At 34.9% G+C, this 15,584-nt stretch overlaps 1 protein-coding gene across 1 annotated transcript in view; it reads right to left on the reverse strand.

Moving 5' to 3' along the window:
* LOC138704405 (solute carrier family 15 member 1-like) overlaps positions 1 to 8,063 on the reverse strand; it is a 38,101-nt gene extending 30,038 nt beyond the window's left edge. Inside the window, exons 1-3 of the mRNA XM_069832252.1 lie at positions 7,928 to 8,063; positions 5,783 to 5,869; positions 2,694 to 2,968 (exon numbers count right to left, since the gene is read on the reverse strand). Of these exons, the coding sequence (XP_069688353.1) occupies positions 2,694 to 2,968; positions 5,783 to 5,869; positions 7,928 to 7,992 (427 nt within the window). The 5' untranslated portion in view covers positions 7,993 to 8,063. The remainder of the gene's footprint in view (positions 1 to 2,693; positions 2,969 to 5,782; positions 5,870 to 7,927) is intronic.
* Positions 8,064 to 15,584: the final 7,521 nt, after the last annotated feature.

The following is a 15,584-nucleotide window of genomic DNA, read 5'->3' on the forward strand; positions in this document are numbered from 1 at the left end:
GGCTAAGAGGGATGAAGTTACAGGAGAATGGAGAAAGTTACACAACACAGAGCTGCACGCATTGTATTCTTCATCTGACATAATTAGGAACATTAAATCCAGACGTTTGAGATGGGTAGGGCATGTTGCACGTATGGGCGAATCCAGAAATGCATATAGTGTGTTAGTTGGAAGGCCGGAGGGAAAAAGACCTTTGGGGAGGCCGAGACGTAGATGGGAGGATAATATTAAAATGGATTTGAGGGAGGTGGGATATGATGATAGAGACTGGATTAATCTTGCTCAGGATAGGGACCAATGGCGGGCTTATGTGAGGGCGGCAATGAACCTCCGGGTTCCTTAAAAGCCAGTAAGTAAGTAAGTAAGTAATATTTGCCATGCTGATTTCTTTAGGAAGAACTACGTCCTCCCGATTCATCACATCCCTACTGTCTGCTCAACAAAACCAGACAGCTTCCAGGAATTTCTTCATTTCTATTACAGGATATTTGAACCATACCCATCCCAAGACATTCAAAACTTTCTCTTTCATTGCTACACGAAAATTTAAAAATATACATATATGTAACAAATAGAAATAGGCAATTTTAGGCCCTTAAACCTTAAAAATAGGTCTCGATGGGCAAAAAAAAAGGATTTTTAGGCACCATAAAACCGCATCAACCAATCTTCTTAATGTATCCAGCTGTTTGCTGACAACATAAAGTCCACTATAGTCCACTGTAGTCTATTCAGTTGTTGTTTGTCACGAGAAATGAGGGGTATTTTGATCGGTGTTCAGTATAGACGCCTGTTGCTAGTAGCCAGAGGTGGGGTGTAGTCAATATACAGGGTTAGTTAAAAGTCCCGCACCACCTAAATAACTTTTAAAGCATGTGGTTCAGTGACATGAAACTTGGTATGCGAGGATAACCATATACTAAGTACTCAATAATGGTATTACCGAGTTTTTTCTACTTCCGGTTTAACCGGAAGTAACTCCAACTCCCTTATTTTACATGAAGCACACAACATATTTTTTTATTTTTGAATAAAGCTCATTAAGAGCTTTTCAAAAATTACCCACACTTGATACTTCTGTACAAATTCAGTGTTGCTAAGTCAAGAAAACAGAAAATTGTATCAAATATTAAAATAATAAATGCACTACCTAAATAAATTTTGAAGCATACGGTTCAGTGATATGAAACTTGGTATGTGAGGATAACCATATACTAAGAACTCAATAATGGTATTACCGAGTTTTTCTACTTCCGGTTTAACCGGAAGTAACGCCAACTCTCTTATTTTAAATGGAACACCCAATATATTATTTTATTTTTGAATAACGATCATTAAGAGCTTTTCAAAAAGTACCCACTCTTGATACTTCTGTACAAATTCAGTGTTGCTAAATAAAAATGGAAGTGGTGCAAGATATTCCTAAAGCCTGGTTAAATCATTCCTTAAGTGGTTTCTATGATCGAGTGACACATTGTAAAGCAGCTGAGGGCTACCAATTTGAACACATAATTTAGAAGGTCAGCTAGCTTTGTTTTGTTTTTGTTAAGGAAGGAGTATTTTATTATTTTAATATTCGATACACTTTTCTGTTTTCTTGACTTAGCAACACTGAATTTGTACAGAAGTATTGAGTGTGGGTAATTTTTGAAAAGCTCTTAATGAGCATTAAAAGATTTGGAGTAACTTCTGGTTAAACCGGAAGTAGAAAGAACTCGGTAATATCATTATTGAGTACTTAGTATATGGTTATCCTCGTGTCGTAGTTCCAGTGCAGTGAATGAGTTGACAGCGAAATGAGTGTAATGTGGAAAAGTACTTGTGCAGATATGAACATATCATACTCGTGGGTTTTAGTTCGAACTTAGATTTAAGATACAAATTAGATTTATTTTAAATGTTATTTTAAGTGATAGTGCTTCATTTAATTTAGGATGTTCCCTATTATTATTATTATTATTATTATTATTATTATTATTATTATTATTATTATTATTATTATTATTATTATTACTATTATTATTATTATTATTATTATTGTTAGAATTAATTATTTGTATTAATTATTGGTATTATTATTAAGTGTATTTTTAATTAACAAGTTTATTATTGTCATTATTGAGTGTAATTAGTTACCACTGCCACCGGGTATATACCCATTGCAGTGTGAATAAATAAATAAATAAATAAATAAATAAATAAATAAATAAATACATACATACATACCAAGTTTCATGTCACTGAACTGTATGCTTCAAAAGTTATTTAGGTGGTGCGGGACTTTTAACTAACCCTGTATACTGCAGGGCTGTGTCTTCTGCAACTGGTACTGATGATTTTAATGATCTCGTGGGTACTCACCTTGTCGTGGTAAGGGGGCTTAAACTTGTTGTTTAAGCTAACAAGTAACAAAGAGGTACCCACATAAGCTGCATTAACACCAACGCAGTCCCACTATATTTTTTCACTGCTTATGATTCATGGAGTCCCTCAGTGTAAAATTCTCCGGAGGTAAAATAGTCCCTCAATCGGATATCTGTGTAGGGACTGCACTGAGAGATGCCATGAACCGTACTAAAGTACTTATTTGGATAAAACCGCTATATAAAATGTGAAGATATTTAACTAGTTTTAGTTTATCCCTACAGAAAAAAAAATAGACTTTAAAGCTCACTTGTATGTGGGTTACTTACGGAACGCCAACACCATGAGTGCGGCGGGGAAGCCAAAGCCAAGAGCATAGCACGAGTCATTGCCGAAACACGCAAAGGCGGTCCGCAGAATAGGGGTCATGATCATGCCGATCAAGCCACCGAAGTTGATGGTGAAGTAAAATATGGAGAAGAACTGATTGAGTCGTTCTTCTTGCTGCGGCAGATGGAACTGGTCCCCACCGAACGCAGCCACGCAGGGCTTGATGCCGCCCGTGCCAGCAGCGATGAGGATCAGGCCTAACAGCGTGCAGGTCCTGCAACAAACATTAAGACGGGAAATTCCATGACTGGATATTCGCAAAGGGATGATGAGTCTGTTCTTAGGAGCAACAGCAGTCTTAGAAATAAGTGTCACAAAGATACCTATATGGTAAGGTTACCAGATTTTTTTCACAATTACCAGGGAGAGATTTTTTTTTCCAATCATAAGAAAACTTTATTATACAATTATGTACAATACAATTATAGATCTCTTGGATATGGAACAACAAGTTTTGATGGAGAAATCATTGCAATAAGTGAAAGTCTCAGGAATCTTCTATGCCACATCAATAAATTTAAGAATGCAGTTATATTGTCAGACTCCAAAGCAGCTATTCTATCAATAGTCTCTAAACACACACCTTCATCTCAAACAGCAGAAATAACTAAAAATGCTCTCTCAATTAATATCACTCAATAAAAGAATTGTATTCCAATGGATACCATCCCATTGTGGAATCCTGGGAAACGAGAATGCGGATGCTTTAGCAAAGAAGGGCAGCACTGCTACTTACAGACCTGTTACTAAATCTACGTATTACTCTGTGAAGAGATTTATTAAATCTACATACTTAGACTTCAACAAACAAAATTTGATAACACAATCTCAAGGGAAAAAATGTAACTCTCTGCATCATAATCCACAGTTAATTCCCGATTTACCACGAAAATCTTCTGTAGCTGCATTTAGATTGGCAACAGGCCATGATTGTTTGGCCAAACACCTGCATAGAATTGGAATATATCAGTCCCCTAACTGCCCATTGTGCAACTCAAACCAAGAAATGGATTCGGAACACCTCAAAATCTGTGCTTCAGTGGCTGGCCATGATAATATCTTTGAAAAATATTGGAGTGCAAGAGGTCAAATGACTTTATTGTCAAACGCCTGGCATTAGAAAACAACAACAACAACAATTGTGCTTAAAAATTATAAATACTGTGCTATAAAAGCACACAAGAAACATGTGTGGAGGTTGCAGTCCTATGACTGTCCTCTGGCAAAATGTGAAACAAAACAAAAATGTTAATCTTCAAACAACAGATCTGAGTGTCTTTTTCTTTTTAATCTTCTTATTTGGCGAGGCGGTGGAAGTTGTTCTGGGATGGCATTAAGCAGTTCATTTGGATGGTTAACCGTTGGGTGATGAAGTCATATGTAGGAGCTGCGCAGGGTGGATTCAACTGTAGACACGTTCAAGGTTGTCATTGCGGCTGTACCAGGGTGCATCCACGATTAGACGAAGGACCCGGTTCTGTATTGTCTGAATTCGTCTGATTTGGGAATTGGATGCAGATCCCCATATGCCACAGCCATACATCCATATAGGTAAGATCAATGAGAAATATATAAGTCTTTTCAAGTGTAGCAGCAGTGGTGATGAACCCTTCAACAGATGTTTATCTTGATATAATTTATGTCAGAGTCTTTTCACTAGGTTGCTTATATGTGTATTCCAAGTGAATTTTCTGTCCAAGTACAGACCTAGGTACCGCACTGACTCAGCATTTGATACTTCTTCACCTTGTAGAGTGATGGATTGATTTTCAGTTTTTCTTTTATAGGTGAACTGAATGCCATTGGATTTGCTAGGGTTCACTTTAACTTTCCAGTTGTTACACCATACATCCACTAAATGTAAAAAACTGCTGCAATTTATTAGCTGCCATTTCACATGAATCTTTGCACAGAACAGCAACATCATCTGCAAACTGAGCTGTTGTTAAATTGGCGTCTCTGGGGAAATCAGACACATAAATCAGATAAAGGTAAGGTCCAAGTACACTACCCTGAGGTACACCTGCTTCATTACTTCTGACCTGAGATACTACATTTTCATACTTCACTGAAAATGTTCTGTTGCAGCGATAGGACTGTAGTATTCTAAATAATGTGTCTGAAACTATTGGTCCAGGGACAGATATAAGAAAAAATACTTTCAACATAATTATCTGTTAGTTTGCCATTCATTTATATTGTTTTTACAGAATTTTAAAGAATTAAAATATACTGGTACTCAATCCATTTACAGATTAACCCACTGTTTCCTTTTTTTTTTTTTTTCAAGAGAGTGAATTTTAACGATGCTGTATCAACTATTAGGTTATTTAGCGTCGATGGGATTGGTGGCAGTGAGATGGTATTTGACGAGATAAGGCCGAGGATTCGTCATAGATTACCTGACATTCGTCTTACAGTTGGGTAAAACCTCAGGAAAAAACCCAACCAGGTAATCAGCCCAGGCAGGAATCGAACTCTGGGAACCACAGAGGTTATGTTTCCAACCGGAAACTTCGTCTCACGGAAATTTTTGGGCTTGAAAATATTTCATACAAACGAGTTTTAAAAAGTATGACACCTATTCTTAATCTTTACGGAGCTACAGCTGTATAAAAGAACTGAATTTTTGTTGTGGATATGTTACACTTCTGCAGATAAACGATAAAGTTTTAAATGTTACAGGTGAATAATTATCTCAAATCTAAAACTTCTTCAGATAAAAGTGTTGCAGCTTAGAAAAGAACATGAAATATTTGCAACTAAGTAACGAAGATAGCACAGCACGGGCGAAAGAGCGTGAAGTGGCATAAATTTTGCAGATTTAGTCAAGAGATCTTTAGTCATACACAAATTTTGTACTGCACAGAATACATGAGGAGGAAATTTCATTTGCATGACATCGTTTATTATGTTTTATCATTCATCCTGTGGCTAATGGTCTTGGAAAACATTGGCATCCAAATTCTTCTTTTACAAAAATTGAGAGTATCTTTAAGCTAGCCTATAATGTAAATATTTGCCTTACACTGGTGGAAGAGAAACTGGTGGTGCGGCAGCTATGCAGAGCAGAATGTTCCCCACTGCGTAAATGCAAGAGAAGTACAGTATGGTCCTGCAACAGCAAACAACCAAATTACATTACGCGTAATAACTGGTGTCATAAATAAACAAACAACAAACAACAAACAAACAAATAAATAAATAAATAAAATTAAATAACTAAATAAATTAATAAATGAATAAATAAATAAATAAATAAATAAATAAATAAATAAATAAATACGTGAATAAATAAAATTAAATAAATAAATAAATAAGTGAATAAATAAAATTAAATAAATAAATAAATAAATAAATAAATAAATAAATAAATAAATAAATAAATAAATAAATACACACAGACAGACAAACAGACAGGAAAAGAAACAAACAAACAAATAAATAAGTAAATAAAATCGTGAATGAATGAATGAATGAATGAATGAATAAATAAATAAATTTGAATGCTGTATAAATAAATAAGTAAATAAATAAATAAATAAATAAATACACACAGACAGACAAACAGACAGGAAAAGAAACAAACAAACCAATAAATAAGTAAATAAAATCGTGAATGAATGAATGAATGAATGAATGAATGAATGAATGAATAAATAAATAAATAAATGTGAATGCTGTATAAATAAGTAAGTAAATGAATAAATAAATAAATGTGAATGCTGTATAAATAAATAAGTAAATAAAATCGTGAATGAATGAATGAATGAATGAATGAATAAATAAATAAATAAATGTGAATGCTGTATAAATAAATAAGTAAATGAATAAATAAATAAATAAATAAATAAATAAATAAATAAATAAATAAATACACACAGACAGACAAACAGACAGGAAAAGAAACAAACAAACAAATAAATAAGTAAACAAAATCGTGAATGAATGAATGAATGAATGAATAAATAAATAAATAAATAAATGTGAATGCTGTATAAATAAGTAAGTAAATGAATAAATAAATAAATGTGAATGCTGTATAAATAAATAAGTAAATGAATAAATAAATAAATAAATGTGAATGCTGTATAAATAAATAAGTAAATGAATAAATAAATAAATAAATGTGAATGCTGTATAAATAAATAAGTAAAGGTAAAAAGGTGAAAGGTATCCCCGTCACATGCCATGAAGGCACTTGGGGGGGTATGGAGGTAGAGCCCCATGCTTTCCATGACCTCGGCACTAGAATGCATTTCTGGATTCGCCCATACATGCTACATGCCCTGCCCATCTCAAACGTCTGGATTTTATGTTCCTAATTATGTCAGGTGAAGAATACAATGCGTGCAGTTCTGTGTTGTGTAACTTTCTCCATTCTCCTGTAACTTCATCCCTCTTAGCCCCAAATATTTTCCTAAGCACCTTATTCTCAAACACCCTTAACCTATGTTCCTCTCTCAAAGTGAGAGTCCAAGTTTCACAACCATACAGAACAACTGGTAATATAACTGTTTTATAAATTCTAACTTTCAGATTTTTTGACAGCAGACGGGATGATAAAAGCTTCTCAACCGAATAATAACAGGCATTTCCCATATTTATTCTGTGTTTAATTTCCTCCCCAGTATCATTTCGACCCTCCCAAATACTAACATTGTAACTCAATTTTTTATGGTTTTGAGTTATGCTAGTTAATATGGTCTTAAATCGTTTCCAGTACTATCATTGTAGCTCTAAACCTTCCCAATAGTATGTAAAATCTTATTGTTACTATCTGTATACACTGATTTACATGGACATTTTAAAACTTCATTTGCTTCTCCTGAAAAATGGAAGAAAGTGAGTTACAATGTTAGTACTTGTGAGGGTCGATTTATATTTGTTACTGTTGCTCCCAGATATTTGAACTTCTCCACCTCTTCAAAGGATAAATTTCCAATTTTTATATTTCCATTTCGTACTACCAACTGAGCTACATGAATAAATAAGTACATGAATGAATGTATGAATAAATAAATAATAAGTAATCTAAATACATAAATACAAGTAAAATAAATAAGTAAACAAACAAATAAATAAATAAAGTAAATACTGGTAAATAAATAATATAATGTAACTGTTCGTATTAGAATGGGAGGACAGAAGGACATTTATTTCCATGTATTACCTGTATTTTCCGAGAAAGCTATCAGCTAACATGGCCCCAAAAATAGGTACGAAGTAGCAAAGCATGATGAATACATGATAGATCACCGTTGCAGCATTCTCGTGAAAAAGTAAGATATTCCTCAAATAAAGGGATAAAATTGCTGCAACAGAAAAGAAGACGAAGTACGGTTACAAGAAAGTGAATTTTAACAGTTAGCAGAAAAGTCATTATAAATACCGGTACCGGTACTGATTTGTACAAAATAATGCACAACTTACTCCTCAGTCCACAGAACGAGAATCTCTCGCAGAATTCTGTTGCAATTATAAGAAAAATAGATCGAGGATATTTCCATTTCTGTAACAAAATCCAAAGTTATAATTTTATTATTGGTGTGTTTTATCAAGAAATTAATTGAAATACTTTTTAGCATTGCATTTACAGCAAGCTAGTTAAAGTGCTAGTGCTGTTTGGCATTTCTTCTAGTGGCGGATTTCATCTCGTTTATGGACATATTAACCCCTTCATGGAACAAAACACAGTACTGCAGTGTACCGAATTTAGTGTCAGTGAGTTTTATGATTAGACAGTATTTTGGCGAAATGAGAACAAGGATCTGCCATGAGATTAGCCATCTCGTAGTTGGGGAAAACTTCGGAGAAATTGCAACCAGACAATAAGTGCTAAGGAGATTCGAACCCATGCCTCAACGCAACTTCGGAATACGACACCAGCTCGTTACCCTTGGGCTATGCTGATGACAATATGTATACTACAGAGTGATTTATATAGAACTAACACATTTCTTTCTTTAATTATTCCGTTGGAAATTCATTCAATGACCCAATTTTAGCACCAAATTAAGCAGAATGTTCTGGAGTTTCGATTCCTTGTCACTAGATGCGCAGATGTTTATGTTTTATTCCTATTGTTGGCAGCACTGACCCAATTTTAGCACCAAATTAAGCAGAATGTTCTGGAGTTTCGATTCCTTGTCACTAGATGCGCAGATGTTTATGTTTTATTCCTATTGTTGGCAGCACTAGATGTGCAGATGTTTATGTTTTATTCCTATTGTTTTCGACATTTTGTGTCAATGTGAAAATGCAGTACACATTAAGTCAACGACTCTCCCTTGTGAAGCAATACTGGATTACGAATTCAATTACAGCTACTCAAAGGGCATACCAGAGAGAATTTGGTGTTCGCAATCCTCCAAAAAGAAACACAATACTGGGACTGGTAAACAAATTGGAAACAACTGGATCTCTGGTGAGTGAAAAGGGCAAGCATCGTTCATCTAGGCTTCCCACGGTTGTTGTTGACGTAAGAGCACGACTGGAGCAGTCACCCAAAAAATCATTAAGACGTTTGTCGCAGGAGACAGGGTACACCTACTCAATGTGTCAGAAAGCTGCGAAAAGTGCAGGCCTAAAACCAAGTTTCTTTGACGACCGAATAATTTCCAGGAACCTGTGGCCACCGAGATCTCCGGATTTGACAACGCCGGACTTCTTTCTATGGGGTTACTTAAAAGACAGGGTTTACGCTACACGTCCCCAGACATTGGACGATCTGCAGCACAACATCACACAGGAGATTCAAGCTATTGACAACAGAGTCCTCCAACGAGTGGCCAGTAACATGGAACGACGCGTTGAGTTGTGCCTTATGCAGGATGGAGGACATTTTCAACATTTGCTATAGAGGTAAATAATCTCCCAAAATTCCTCTTCATTTTAGGTATAATAAGTTGTCGCTAGCACAATTCGTTTCGAAACAATTAATGAAAGAAATGTGTCAGTTCTATATAAATCACTCTGTAGAACAGAATACGGTATATAATGAAGTAAAGAGATTTGAGTTCTACATTGTATTCAGGTATCTATCCGTAATCCACATACAGAGACTGGGCCTATATAAAAATAATAAAAGAAAAGCTGAAAGATGTCTTAGCACTAGGGAAATTTGAAAGAAACTGCAACATGGGCAGAAATTGCAAAGATTTCTATATAGAACAACGAATACTATTGTAGAATTAATTGATTAATTAATCCATTAATCATGCCATGTTTGCAGTTGGGCAGAACACTGAATGAATGAAAAGATAGTCAATAAATAATCAGTACACTACAAACTATCCCTTTCGCTGATGATCAACTTATAGATTGATAGATACAGTAAATGCACAAAAAAAGTTTTCGTAAGGTCGAGAATCAGTGACAGGTCAAGTTTGATTTGTTAAGGCTTTTGGGATGCCTTACATGCTCTTTTTGGTGTATAGGTACACAGAAATATACATTATATGTGTTACGTTTGTGAAAATTAAGTTTTGTACCGTATTTTTTCCGTAGAAACTGTATATTTTATACTTTATTTTTTTTTTTTTACCAATGGCGAGGGTACTTTACTGTTCGTCATTCACCCATATGAAACCAGATGTGACGATCAATTTACCGACAGAGTCGTCACCCACAATGAGATAATGATAGCGATATGTTGGGATGTCACAGAGGAACCGGAGTTCTTGGAGAAAATCCCTGTTACCTGGACCACTGGCTTGCCCAACTCAAGTTCTAAATCGAATCCGAGACCACAGAATTATAGCGAAGTCCAGCGCTTTAGCCACTAAACCTCGGTGGAGGCTCATTTTTTAAATTTGGAGTTTGTAATATTTATGAGGTTTTAGAAATCTGAAATGTGTTTTCCGCTATTTTTAAGAAATTTTCGTTCCTGAAAAACCATAAAATATGACAATTCCTCGGCCTCATATCACTTAAATAATGCCCTTAAGTAACTCACTAACCTTGTCACATACTTCGACTTAATGTTACTTAATTTCATTTAACCCATCTAATCTATAAAGAAACTTAAAACCAGACATCAATCCCGTGTGTGATATGGGACGATATGGAAGATTGCCGCGCAGGAAATAAGTTTCTATAGTTTGTTATAGTTACAGTCTTACAGATAACATAAAATACATTTAGTAGACTCTACACTTAATCTTGTTCTTCAATGTTTGCTCGTAAATATAATATAAATATACGATTACTGATTAAATGCAATGATTCTTAAATCAAATGAGATTTTCAGTTGTAATTATGCGGTACTGCGATAATGTATAGACTACTTATCCTATATGAAAATTATCCATTGCCATTACTCATTGTAACTAACCTCAAATTATGAATATGTAGCTCATATCTATTAAAACTGATTTTAAATTGTTCAATACGACACATAAGCTTACTTATGAATACTATGGTATCAGTACCGGTACTAACAAAAATTCATACCTTATCAGTATTTGCATTATCGGTATCATTTGAAGTATTTAACATATTCCTATTTGCAGTATAATAAAAATCACAAATAAGTTATATTCTCGTAAATCCGATGGTTTTAACGAAAAAACAAATGAACCATGATGACCCTGTTCGTGTACAGGTATAATGTACGATACGGCTGAATAGAAGCCTTCTATATCAATCAATGCCTGTCATCCGGTAGGCTCTGACTACGGTACTATATAAAAAAATAATATAATGAAGGCCTATGCAATATTTAATCTTCTTCTTCTATTATTTTAAGCGTATTTATACACGCTTTAACATCTGCCATCTACCCGCAATATGCGGAATCCGAATGACGCAAATGAAGTGGGTAGGCATTATTTTTTATTTTACTTGGTTACTTAACGACGCTGTATCAACTACGAGGTTATTTAGCATCGATTGGATTGGTGATAGCGAGATGGGGCCGAGGATTCGCCGTAGATTACCTGACATTTGCCTTATGGTTGGGGAAAATCTCGGAAAAAAACCCAACCAGGTAATCAGCCCAAGCGGGAATCGAACTCGCGCCCGAACGCAACTCCGGATCGGCAGGCAAGCGCCTTAGCCGACTTTCTATTATTTATTGTACATGTCTTGTGTTCATGTAACTGATTTGAGATTTTGATTAACGTTAATGATATTGGCGATTGAAAGAGTGATGAATCATGGCATGTAAATTCCCAATCCGGCATTTCCCTTTGTGACTGAGGGGAAACCATGAAAACCCCAGTCAGATTGGTTGGTCATGGGGTTTGAACCCGAGACCTCGCGGATGCGAGTCTCAAATGCTACCATCTGAGCCAACTCGATCGATTCTTCTTTTATTTTTATTATCATTAATTGGTTTATTTTACGACGCTTTATCAACTGCTATGATTATCTAGCATCTGACTGAAATGGTGATAATGCCAGCGAAAATGAGTTCAGGGTGCAATGCCGAAAGTTATCCAACATTTGCTCTTAATAGGTTGAGAGAAAACTACGGGAAATGTCATGAATTCACCTACAGAATAGGTGTGAGAAATTAGGTACGTCTTTAATTTGGCCCTAAATAATCTTATGTTTTGAGTTTCATTTTTTATATCGATAGGGAGGCTATTAAAAAGTTTTACTGCCATATAACGCACTCCTTTTTGATAGCAAGATAGATTTGCCGATGGAGTATGGAAGTCTTTTTTTTTACGAGTATTTATTCTATGAACTGTTGAATTGGTTACAAAGTTTTCATAATTACATAGGAGGAAGTTTATTAATGAAAAAATATACTGGCAAGCCACGGGCATTATTTGCAGTTTTTTTAAATGATCCTACACGATTCCCTAGATTTGACACCTACTATTATTCTAATTACTCTTTTTTGTAGTAGGAATATACTGTTACTACTTCTCAGTTGTTTCTCAATGCAATATTCCAAGCGCGCGCGCACACACAGATATATATTTTACATAAATTTTGTAGAAAGAAAATTAAAATAAACATATAAGAATTATAAAGTGAAGAAAAGAAAAATAATTAAACAGAGTGAATATGATGACTCAGAATTTGGCAAGAGCATTTCAAAACTGAAGTTATGACGTCAGTCGTAAGTGTCTGTGGTAGTTCAAAAGTCTTCCTGAAGCTTTCAAAGAACTTCGGAATCATACCACGAGCTCCAATAAGAAGACCAATCACCTCAATGTCTTCAAGCTGGTATTTTGCTTTGAAGTAATCAACTGTTGGCAGATAAATGTTGATCTTTTCTTGATTGACACCCTCCGGCTGGCTACTCCCCGTTTCAATCCTTATGGTAGGATCAATTATATATCCTTTCTTGGTAGTCTGGGAATACGCTATGATGTCAACACGTCTAGAGGAGCCATTAGTAGCAAGGCAAAAAACTCCCTCTTCTACTATCCAAGACTTTTTTCTTAAAGCAGTTGCAATTAAGGATCGAACGTGGTGGTGTCTGGCATTTCGGAGGAGTAAACCTCTGTTATACTGACCTTGGACGTGGGCAAGGGTTTCAGTCTCCGGGCAGCCATGTCTGCACCGAGATCCGTCCAAAGAGCGACCAGGTACTCCTCTAACTGCTGCTAAATTGGCATTCATTTTGAGGCAGGTTACCCATTCAAATGTAGATAGTCCAGACTTATTAAAAATCCAGGCGTTGGCTTTAGGTACTTGGCTGTACAATTCTACACCTCTGCCTCTTCCAGGCATTACTTTCCAAGATTCGAATTCTGCATTTCTTAATTCCTCTCTTAATTTCCTAGTCACAGATTTACGAAGTTCAACTGGACAAGGGAGACTTAGATGTTGACAGGAAGAATTAAGTTCAGACATCGAAGGTCGCATCTATTACATAAGGATTTTCATTTAATATTAAAGTGATGCAGATGTTGCAGTGTTGCAAGAACGCTTCCCATGATGCTCTGACTAGTCCCAAACCGTACAAACAGTATGAGCAACTTACATTTGTCTATCTGTTGTGAAGATTGCGTGTGTACAGTTTGAGGAGAGGTTTCGACACGAGCTGACTGACAGTTCCCTTGTTAGTTCTATAGTTACCCGAGATCCAGATCCTCTCCAGTGCACAGGATGAAGCTCTCTGGTCTCAGCATGCTGTAACCTGACTGTTATAAAATCAGAAGGATATGGAAATGATACAGAGAGATAGTGACAGTTTCTGATAAGAATATCAGCTCTCTTTTTTTAAATATATTTATTAAGCTTGTTGTCGGAGTTTTCATTATAATATTTACAATTAACATGCATCACCTTGCACTATAGTTGCAGAACATGTGGAGGTTAACCAGCAGCGCAATATAAAACAGTCTGGAAGAAGGAAACTCTCTCTTTGTCACGTTTAAAATCCTAATTACTAATGTGTAATGGCATGTAAGTAAATTTAATGCTATACGAGTATAATACAATTAAACTTTGTCACCTTAGGTTCCTATCTGCATCGTATACACCAGTCCATTGTAACGTGGACTTGAAATTAAGTCGGTGAAGATGTGGTACAGTGGATCATCATTAGCAATCTGGAAACACGAAAATGTAATTTTATGGTAAAATATCTATACTCACAGTGAACTACTGGAAATATTAAAATTCATCTACAAAAATCTTGGTTTTTGTTGTATATGTTTGTGCAGAAGGAAATCAATTCACTGAATACAAAAAAAAGCCAATATCAATGAAAATTAACAAATCACTGTTCACAGTGTTTATATGGAACACTTAAGAAATCAGTCCAGTTAAGAAAGTTGTATGATTCATTCAATTTTATAATTTTATGGGTTGGATGCTTCGTGAAGAATATCATCTAATTCTGTCAGAGAGAAAATACCATACATTGTATTAATATATTAATTACACTTCATTCAACAATTTTTATGAAATAAGTACGTGAAAACGTTGACTCAGCAAAAAAAAAATTAAAAAATTAAAAAAAAAATAAATAAATAAAAAACAATGTTTTCAAAAAACAACTGTTCGTTTTCTGTCCGTATACGAGTTACATATATATTTTTTACATATTGTATATGTTAATTTTATGTCTTTTTTTTTAAATTCACTGTGTACGTTTTTTCTTCATTTATACACAATTTCTTCTTTTTTATCAATTGTTTTTTTCTTCACATACAGAATGACAATGTATAAGATGTGAAGCTAAAATCACAGTCTAGTATATACAGTCACGAAGCTCAATACGTAGTAAATATGCATCCATAGATAGTTGCTAACCACTAGGATCGCTACTATCGCCTCATTACAGACAATACGAAATAGTACCTGCACAGTCTATTGTTCCTAGCAACCTCAACAACTCAAACTTCGTGACTGTATATACTAGACTGTGCTAAAATTAACATATGTCTCTTCTGTTTTTTTCCTTCTATTCAATATCACACTGTAACAAAAATATTTGTGTGAATAAAATATAAATTGTAACTATAAGCAGAAAAAAAGGCATATCAAGGAAACCATGATACTTGCATAAGTTTATTTCTCTTCATATTATGGTGCAAAAGCTACTCAAAATAGTTTATCTGGTTGGTATATAATCGATGTTCCATTGTTAATAACTATAATGCGCAGCAATTGCTGTAAAATTGATTGTGACGTAATGTAAACAATTGCCTGCTAAAGCCTCTGTTTTTGGTTTTTAAAATGCGTCAGACAACACATCATCTTTCTAGCCTATGAAATGTCTTTGAAATTTTTATTTGCACTACTATGAGAATGCTACATGACTGTACCATACCTTGCTGGATAATAGTTTATTACCAGAAACATCCAAAGAAAGAGAGGTAACCTTCTTCCAACTGCTATTCTAGTTCACAGGTTTGTAT

The sequence above is a fragment of the Periplaneta americana genome, chromosome 8 (genome assembly GCF_040183065.1).
Source record: "Periplaneta americana isolate PAMFEO1 chromosome 8, P.americana_PAMFEO1_priV1, whole genome shotgun sequence".
NCBI classification, from domain to species: Eukaryota; Metazoa; Arthropoda; class Insecta; order Blattodea; family Blattidae; genus Periplaneta; species Periplaneta americana.